Source organism: Arachis hypogaea, chromosome 15, assembly GCF_003086295.3.
Source record: "Arachis hypogaea cultivar Tifrunner chromosome 15, arahy.Tifrunner.gnm2.J5K5, whole genome shotgun sequence".
Taxonomy (NCBI): Eukaryota; Viridiplantae; Streptophyta; class Magnoliopsida; order Fabales; family Fabaceae; genus Arachis; species Arachis hypogaea.
The window spans coordinates 35,553,100-35,563,530 of NC_092050.1; the positions used below are offsets into that span (position 1 = coordinate 35,553,100).

A 10,431-nucleotide genomic window follows, 5' to 3' on the forward strand; every position below is an offset into this window, starting at 1 on the left:
AGGAAAGCACAAAACGGAGCTTTTGGAGAAACTGGCATCCACGCGATCGCATGGGCGATGCAGACGCATGCCAAGCGCGAATCAACAGCGACGCAGCCGCTTGACTGACACGACCGCGCGCCTTAAGCAAAACACATATGATGCGGCCGCATGACTGACGCGACCACGTGACAAGAAAAGCTCCGAATGACGCGACCGCGTGACCCATGCGAACGGGTGACAGAGGCCACGCACCAGAAATTGCAGAAAACGCTCCCAGCGATTTCTGAAGCCCTTTTTGGCCCAAATCCAAGTCCAGAAGGCATAGACCAGAGGTTATAAAGTGTGGAAATGCATCCATTCAAAGAGAGCTCGCCAATTTAGTTACTTTCCATGATTTAGATCTAGTTTTGAGAGAGGTTCTCTCCTCTCTCTCTTAGGATTTAGGACTTCTCTTAGTTTTAGGAGTGACTCTCAATCCCAGGTTTAATGTTCCTTTGCTTTAAGCTTCCCTTTTACTTTTATTCATTCCATTACTTTAGTTGATTATTTACTTTTGCCATTTAATTTATGAATTCTTCTATGTTCCAGATTATTTGAATTAATGTTAATTGAGGTATTTTAGTTTATTACTACTCTCTTTTATTTATGTCACCATTGCTTCAAATCTGAAGACATTTTTATTCCAGCAATTTTACTTTTTCCTCTTTTGGTCTTGGTTACGAAAGCAGTAACTCAGGAGTTATCTTATCTCAACATAATTGATAACTGTTATCTTTGCTAATTGAACTGAACTTCAATAATCCCAACCCTTTCTTAGAAAATAAATAGGATTCGAAGATCAAACCAATTAGTCCCTTGACTTTCCTTTGCTTTAGTAAAGGTTGACTAAGTGGAATTAAGATTCAACTTTCATTGTTTTTTATAAGGGTAACTAAGTCTGGACTTCCAAATTCTCATACCTTGCCAAAAGTTTATTTTGCAGTTATTTATTTATTTTTAATTGCCATTTAAATTATTTGTCATACTTATTCCTCACTCTCAACCCCGATTTACAACCTTTATAGCCAATAATAAGAACATACTTCCCTGCAGTTCCTTGAGAAGACGACCCGAGGTTTGAATACTTCGGTTAACAATTTTAAAGGGGTTTGTTACTTGTGACAACCAAAACATTTGTATGAAAGGACTTTTGAAGGTTTAGAAACTATACTTGCAACGAGGATTTATCCGCAAATTTCTAAATCACGCAAAAGTTCCTCTTCACAATTTCTGATGATCAATGAAGTCAGCTAAAAGATATGAAGAGGTACATGTGATTGAGGGAGAACTTCTGGTTGAGCATCTTGGTGAAATTAAGTCAGCTTGTAAGTCAGCTTCTCAGTGATTTTCTTCACAATTTCGGACAAAGTTTTGGATATGATCATGCCTTGAACTTGAACTAGCCTCTGTGCCAGAACAGGAACACCAACAATGGATTTGTCAATCTTTGAAAGCATTGGATGAGACTCAAAAAGCCTCTCTTCTTCAATCCTCGCCTCTTCATAAGATTCATCGCCAATCCTGTTCCTGACACAGACATAACCAAGACCAATGTTAACATCATCAGCAGTTACCTTCTCCAACAAGCCTTCAGGAGACTTATCAGCCTTTGTTACAACAGCCAAGGTTCTCAAACCAGTTTTATCCACAGACTGAGACATTCTTATGGATTCACAAGTAGTAAAATCAACGGTAGAAGAAAGAACATTCAGAATAATTCTCTCTTCAGGCCTAATATACTCCATGATAATATCCTTGATCTGATCATAGATATTTTCAGGCTGGCCATGAACAGGAACCCTAGTTATACCAGGAAGATCCACCATTGTCAAGTTCCCTCCCAAACTAATACTGACAAAATATTGTAAACAATTATAATTCAGATTCAAACCAATCATAGTCATCAATCAAAAGTTTGAATTAGAAACTAAAAAAGAAACTGAAAAAGCACATAGATCACAATAAGTAATGAGAAAGCACAGCGATTACGATAAGAAAAAAAAAACATATGAATTTTGAGTTGAAGTCTGGGAAAAATATAATGCTGCCATTACGAAGATCACCTTGAATTTAGAATGCTTGAGAATAGGAGCATCGCCAGTGTCTCTCCGATGAACAACCACTGCCACAAAACCAAAACCCTAGTTCACGCACCCTATCGTTTCGAATAGGGGGAAAGAGAGAGGTGGAACCGCAGTTGACGGTGGAACCGATTTTGGTCGCCACGGAGCTAGGGCTTGTGCGAAGGTATGCGAGCCAAAACATAGGGGATAAAAGGAGAGAGAGGCGCGGCGGTGGTGGAGCTTGAGCTTGCTTTGTTCTGCGAACGAGAAAGAACGAGAGAGACAAGGGCTGTATTCTACTGGTTCAGTGTTTAAAGAAAAGGAAAAGAAGGAGAAGGTAGCTGCGGTGGTTAGAGTGGCCGACGGTGGTGCTGTGGGTGAGGAAAGGAGAAGAAGAAGCTCGTCGGTGGTGGCGCTGTGGGGAATGCTAGGTTTGATTTGTGTGCTGTGAATGAATGGAGCTCGGGCATAAACTTAACCCCAACGATCATAAACCTAAAATATCAACATTTCCGACGGAAAATTTTAAATTACAGACGGATTTTTCGTCTGTAATAATTTAATAAAATGCTAGCATTTTGTCCATTTAATTACGGACAGAAAAATCTGTCCGTAACCATTTTTCACGGAAAAAAACTTAATTTTTCCGACGAAATTATCAACGGATTTTTTTTCCGTCTGTAATTTATGCTAATTCATTTTTTTTGTTTTCCGACAAAAAATCCCTCTGTAATTCCGTCTGTATTTCCGTGGGATAAAATCCGTCGAAAATATCCGTCTGTAATAACTAGTTTTCTAGTAGTGATTCTACATCATTAGATGTTATCTCACACCATTAAAAATATTAATGATGACTAATTGATGGCTATACATCACAAATTCTACTCTCCCTCTAGCATTTCTCAAAAAAAATAATCTCTCACTATTTTAATTTTTTAAATTTTAAAATAAAAAATATAAAAAATTAATTTTGAATTGATTTACGTTGTAATTGACTCTTTAAACTTTCTCTTAAAATAAAAGCTAAAAGCTTATGTTAATCCGTGCATGTGTTCCACCAATTTGTCGATGATGGAATTGAGAACAAAAGCTAGTCCAATCTCGTTCCATCGAAGCAATGAAAGAAAAAAATTATTTTTCTATGGCTAGCGATGAAGATAAGTGAAGTATTAAGCCAAAAGAAAGAATAAAATTTGTGTTTGGGTAGAAAAAAATTATGTATTTTGGTGAAAAAAATCTGTGTTTTTCTTCATGTGTTTCTTTTTAAAATTGTTTACCGTAAAAAAAAAATTCTCTGATTAGGTAAAATAAATTATATGTACCCTTCCTGTGTTTCTCTTAAATTGATGTGTTTATTGTAAAAAACTTTATTTGTTGGGGTTCAAAAATTTTCTGCGTTTATATTAAAAAAGGTTTATAATAAAAATTTTATTTATATTTTTCTTCCTTTTTTTTATTAAAAATTTATGTATTTACTTTCAAAAAGTTTCTATGTTTACGTTATAAATTTTGTGTATGTTTATCAACAATAAATATCTATGTTGCTTCCTTAGTTTTTCTATTAAAAAATTAGTATGTTTAACTTCAAAATATTTTGTGTCTATATCACAGAATTTCTATATTTTCTTTCTATATTATTTCTCCTCAAAATATTATGTTTATTTATCATAAAAAAATTTATGTATTTAATTAAAAAAAATTTTTCGTTTTTCATGCATTTTTCTTTTTTATTTTTCTTATGTTTTCGTTCTTTATTATTATTATTTTTTTTAATAAAATCTTTTAAATACAAAAAAAAAAGAAACAAAAAGGAGAAGAAAAATGTAAAAAAGAAAAATCACGTAAACTCTGTTTTTAAAAGAAAAAAAAAAACTCAAGTATAACATAATTTGATTAGACTTAATTATTAAAAAAATTTGTTCACCCAATATTTCAGAAGTAATAAAAGAATGAAAGGTTGCATTCTGATCAGCAGGAAAGGCAGTGGCATTCTTTCCAAATTAGTTTTTTTTTCCAAATTAGTTGTGACCTAACAAATAAGAGAGGTAAATTGAATAATTCAAATTTTAATTTAATCTATTATTATTGTTATAAAGAATGAAACATTTGCGTCCTAAATATAGAAAGGTAATGATATTCTCTTTAAATTGGTTACAACTTACAGCCTAAAAATAAAATAAATTGGCGAAGTCAGATATTCACTCCGAATTGGCTACAAACTAAGGTTCTGAGAATTAGATCGGTCATCAAATTGCTTTAATTACTGGTTTATTGGTTTATTAGTTCAACCGGTCTAATTAGTGGTTCAACCGAAAAAACCGTTTTAAAATAGAATAATAAATAAATTATAAATATGCAAGTATTAAGTTGAGGGTATAAGGTAGTATGAAGTTTTTCTAATGGAGTGGTTAATTACTCTCTTAGGATTTTCTTTTTTTTATATTAAATGCAAAATTGCCAGATGAAAGCATGATACCAAGCAAGTGCAATCCCTTATCAGTACACAAAATGTTAAAACTTAAAAGAAATATTGATGACAAGTCATCTTAGCCTAGTTTCACTAGTCTTTTTCTTTTGTTTTCAGTTGATTTTATGCACTTTCTTGAGCCATAAGCAAGCCAATTGGGTAGAATTTCATGTTTCCTTTGATTCAATCAACCATGGATGAATTAATACAATTTCATGAGGTCTTATGCTATAATTGTCATATATTATGAAAGAATAACAATCTCATGATTTTGAGCATAGCTTTGATATGTTTGGTTGATTAATAATAGGTGAAAAGAGCTTCGAAGAAGGTTGAAGAAAGAAGAAAGGGCAAGGAGCAAGAGAGAACAAAAAGCTTGAGCAAAAGCTTGCCTCAAACTTTAGCTCAAGCTTTTGGAAAAGTTGAAATCACCCAGGATGGAGCAAAAGCTTGCGCCAACGTTTGCCTCAAACTTTTTGGCAAACGTTGGCGCCACACACCAACACCCTGGAGGAGAAAAGCTTGCGCCAACGTTTGCCTCAAGCTTTTTGGCAAACGTTGGCGCCACACATGCACACAAGGGGATCCACGTTTGGCTAAAAGTTTGACCCCAAACTTTAGCTCAAACGTGGATATTAGCAAAAGGGGGTGGCTGATATAAAAAGCTTGAGCAAAAGTTTGCCTCAAACTTTGACTCAAGCTTTTGTGCTTTATGTCCCGGTTCACAATGGGTTTCTCTCCAACTCCAAGTGCAATCAACAGAGGCTTTTGTCAACCCAATTCCATCAAGAGCAAAGGCCCAATTCAAGGCTTAAAGACCATTTGAAGAAAGTGTATAAATAGCTTAGGATTTAAGTTTTCGGGGAGTTTTCCTTTTAGCATTTGGAGAACACTTAGAGAGAAAGCTCACCTTTACATTTTTGAATCATTGTTTTTTTAGAATTTAAGAGAATTGGGAAGGAGAATTGATCTCTCTTCTTCCTTGTTCTTGCTCAGCACTCTTTACTTTTCTTGTTTTGGATCTTGGGTGGAGAATTGGAGAAATTCTGTTTCAATCTCACCTTGGGATCTTGTTAAATTTTCTGCATAATTGAATTTCAATTTCTGTTAATTGCTTCTTCTTCTACTCTTTCTGCAATTTACATTTCTTTATTTCCTTTGCAATTGTTCTTGCTGGATCTAGGAAGGCAGTGAGATCTAGACTCAGCTATCTAGTCTCTTGAGTCCTGAGATCTACAGTTTTCAATTTCAATTTCCTTATTTCATTGCTACACCAAGCTTTTTCTCATTTCCATTTTAGATCCGGTTTAATTCAAGTCATCTTCTACTTTGCTGTTTATTGCATTTTACTTTTCCTTATTTAATTTCTGCAAATCCAATTCTCAATTCCCTTTACAATTCAAGCCATTTACATTTCTTGCATTTAAGGTTCTGCAATTTACATTTCTTGCAATCTAAGTTTCTGCAATTTATATTACTTGCACTTTAAGATTCAGCCTCTTTAATTTCTCTGCACTTTAAATTCTTGCCAATTGTCCCTCTCCCTTTTAATTTCATGCAATTTAGCTTCTGTCGAATACAAACCACTCAAATCAATTCTTGATTCGCTAGACTAAGTCATACATTAAACTAAAATTGCTCAATCCTTCAATCCCTGTGGGATCGACCTCACTCCCGTGAGTTTTATTACTTGATGCGACCCGGTGCACTTGCCGGTTAGTTTCGTGTTGGATCATTTTCCACACATCAAGTTTTTGGTGTCGTTGCCGGGGATTGAAATAGATTGACAATGATTAAGTGAAGTGGAGATCTAGATCTAGCATTTTTATTTTCTGTTTCTCTAACTTTGGACTAACCCACTAACTGTTTGAATTTTTGCTTGAGCTAACTACAATTTCATCATGGATTGAAGTATTGCTATCCTTCTGGTTTCATATGATTTTTATGTCTTGTTTGCATGTTAGGGACAAGGAGAGCCATACCAACCTTTTGTGAACAAGACGAAAGAACCCTCAGGAGATTAAGAAGAGCTGAAAGAGGGAGAAACATTGTTGGAGAAGAGGATTCGGAAGAAGAAGAGTTCCAAGATATGGAGGAACATACAACAATTCCAACTAATCCACAAGGAGGAGCAGCTAATAACAACAACAATCCACCACAGAGAAGAGTTCTGGCTTCCTACACATTTGCAAATCCTAGACATTGTGGGAGTAGCATTCATACACCAAATGTTAATGCAAATAACTTTGAACTAAAGCCACAACTCATCACATTAGTTCAAAACAATTTCTCTTATGGAGGAGGACCACTTGAAGATCCAAATCAACACTTGTCCACTTTCTTGAGGATTTGTGACACTGTTAAAACCAATAGAGTGCATCCTGACAGCTATAAGCTACTGCTATTTCCATTCTCTCTCAGAGACAAAGCCACCCAATGGTTAGAATCTTTCCCAAGAGACAGCATTGACAATTGGGATGATCTAGTAAGCAAATTCCTTGCCAAATTTTACCCACCTCAAAGGGTTATTAGATTGAAGACTGAAGTACAAACATTCACCCAAATGGAGGTTGAACCACTATATGAGGCATAGGAAAGGTACAAGGCTCTGATCAGGAAGTGTCCCCCTGGAATGTTCAATGAGTGGGATAGATTGCAGAATTTCTATGAAGGCTTGACATTGAAATCTCAAGAGGCCTTGGATCATTCAGCTGGAGGTTCTTTACAACTCATGAAAACTGCAGAAGAAGCTCAAAATCTCATTGATATGGTAGCTAACAACCAATATTTCTTCGCTTACCAAAGGCAACGCCAACCATCACAGAGGAAGGGAGTGATGGAGTTGGAAGGAGTGGACTCAATCCTAGCTCAAAACAAATTGATGCAGCAGCAGATTCAACAACAATTTGAGCAAATGGCCAAGAGGATTGATAGCCTCTAAGTTGCAGCAGTAAGCACCAATCAACCATCAACCACATGGGGAACAAATGAAGAAACTCAAGAGGAGCAACAACAGGAGCAAGTCCAGTACATGCACAACCAAAATTCTGGGACAAATGAAGTCTATGGTGATACTTACAACCCTTCATGGAAGAACCATCCAAACCTGAGGTGGGGAGATAACCATAACCAAAACCAACAACCATGGCAAAGAAACTCAAATCAAAACACTTCAAGAAACAACCAAAATAACAACCAGCAGCAAACCACCCAAAACCCTTACAGAAAACCCCAAAACAACCACCCCAACTCCAACCATTATCCATCCAATAACCAACCCACAAACCAAAACACTTACCACCAACCCTCAACACCCCATAACCAGCCAATTTCACATGATTCTCAGAGAATCACTAACCTGAAAACCTTGATAGACAAAATGTGGAAACACCAAGAAATGACAGCAAAAAATCAAGAAGCCTCCATAAAGAATATGGAGAGGCAAATTGGCCAGCTTTCTAAACACCTGGCAATAGAGAGACCATCAAATTCCCTGCCAAGTGACACAATTCCAAATCCTAAGGAAGAATGCAAGGCAATACAGTTAAGAAGTGGGAGAACATTGATGAGCAACAATGACACTACAAGAAAGCAAGCGGAGAACAGCAAAAGGCCAATAGAGGGGGAAAAGCCAACACACGCAGAGAAAGCCAATGGTGATGATACAATGGCAAGCAAGCAAACTTCAAAGCAAACTCAAGAAAAGGAGGAACAATCAAAAATTCCAAAAAAGGGGAATGAAGCAATTGAAGAGCCAACCAAGAATCAAAAGCAACAAGCAGAGAAGAACTTTGTACCTCCACTGCCATATCCCCAGAGATTCAACAAGGAGGGAAAGGATCAACACTTTCATAAGTTCCTTGAGACTTTCAAGAAGCTAGAGATCAACATTCCCTTGTCTGAAGCACTTGAGCAAATGCCTCTGTATGCCAAGTTTTTGAAGGAGCTTATTAACAAGAAAAGAAGTTGGCTAGAAAAGGAAACTGTGATGCTCACTGAAGAATGCAGAGCATTGATTCAAAAGGGACTTCCCCCTAAACGTGAAGATCCTGAAAGTTTCTTTCTACCCTGTGCCATTGGTAACATGACCATTAGCAAGGCGCTGTGTGACCTAGGGGCTAGTATCAATCTGATGCCCTCCTCTCTAGTGAAAAAGCTGCGCATGAAAGAAGTGAAACCAGTACAGATGTCTTTAGAATTGGTGGACAAATCAGTAGTGTACCCAAGGGGTATAGTTGAGAACCTTCTAGTCAAAGTAGACAGATTCATTTTCCCTGCTGATTTTGTGATCTTGGAATCTGATAAGGATGATGGTGACTCTATTATACTAGGAAGGCCATTCTTGGCCACTGCTAGGGCCATTGTAGACGTAGAAAAAGGAGAGTTGACCCTTAGGCTACATGATGAAAGTGTCACACTGAGTGTCTCTCCAGAAATAAAGTTCATCAATGAAAAAGAAGATGGCATGGAAACTGACAAGATAGAACTGCAGAGGAAGGAAGAAATTGACAAGATGATCAGCAGTCACCTCCCAAAGCAAGAAGTAGATAATGCAGCATGGGAAGAAGAAAAAGAACTTGTACAAAGCAATGAAGAGATTCATGAAAGCATTGATGTGTTAGTTATCAAGAAGAAGAATCCCAAAATGAAGCCCACTTGCAAGCAGAAAGGATCAATAAGAAGAAGGAAGAAGAATGAAAACAGAATCAAAAAGGGTTGGAAGAACAAAAAAATTCCAACTGAAGGATTCTCTAAAGGCGACAAGGTGCAATTAATATATCAACAGCTGGGAACTGAGGATCACTACACTGTTAACCAAGTACTCTCTCTTGAGCACATTGAAATTGAGCATCAAGGCACACAAACAAGGCTTACAGTGAGGGGGGATAAGCTTCGACATTTCAGTCATCAACCACCCTAAGGAGATCAATGTCAAGCTAATGACAATAAAGAAGCGCTTGTTGGGAGGCAACCCAACCTGAGGTAGTTTTCTTTTCATAGCTTTTTCAATAAAAATGTTGAATAATTAAGTATGTATTGCAAGGAGCTAAGTTTGGTGTTGCACACCAAAACAATTTAAGGGAGAATGAAGGATTCTAAGTTTGGTGTTCCACCAAAATCTCATTTAAAAGCATACTCTCACATCCTGCATAATGCTAGCTCCAAGCAATCAGACAAATTGTTCAACCATTTAATTGCTTTTTAGTTTTGGTTCCATAACCTTTAGCAAGGCCAAAAGAATTCATAAATGTACAACCTGTTGCATTAGAGACAGTGGCAAGGAATTAAGTTTGGTGTTCCCACACCAAATTAAATCCAAAAGCCACACTCAATTCATGTATACTAACCAGTCACCTAAGGGCTTGAGAAGCAAGCAACTTTTGAGAATTGTGCAGGGAACTAACCACCATTTGAAGACATTATGCATCATAACTCAAAAGGGACACAACAGAAGGAAGGACAAAAGAACTGCAAACCAATAGGTTGTATCTATACTTAACTCTTGCTGTTGAGAAATGCTTTGATTTATGTCTTGCTAAAGTGTTCATATAGTACAAGTAGAATCACTTTTTGCAATAAGTAAGCTAGTCTAAGTGTGTGCTTGTGTGTTTACTTTCACTTAACTAAATGCATGCTTTGTCCCCTGCATCTGTGATTCAATAAAAGAAATGTTTGGAATGTGAAGTGAGATAGTTCTTTGTCAGCGGAAAGTACAATAATAGTGAGTGGTGGTATGTATGTGTGATTGTATGATAGCTCACTTTTAGGGAATAAAAGGACTAGACTGTCTCCTTTTAAGTAGAAAATAGCTCACTGTCTATGAATCTCAACAAGATAAAAGTCCTTGGCTAAAAAGAAGAACAAAAAGAGAAAAGAAAA

At 36.6% G+C, this 10,431-nt stretch overlaps 1 protein-coding gene across 1 annotated transcript; it reads right to left on the bottom strand.

Annotated features, from left to right (window-relative positions):
• Window positions 1-1,294: 1,294 nt before the first annotated feature.
• On the bottom strand, window positions 1,295-2,236 carry LOC112746988 (putative dynamin-related protein 4A). The gene is made up of 3 exons (XM_025795077.2): window positions 2,085-2,236; window positions 1,596-1,872; window positions 1,295-1,427 (listed from the first exon to the last, which is right to left on the bottom strand). The coding sequence occupies exons 1-3, from the start codon at window positions 2,114-2,116 to the stop codon at window positions 1,335-1,337; spliced, it is 402 nt and encodes a 133-aa protein (XP_025650862.1). The 5' UTR covers window positions 2,117-2,236; the 3' UTR covers window positions 1,295-1,334.
• Window positions 2,237-10,431: the final 8,195 nt, after the last annotated feature.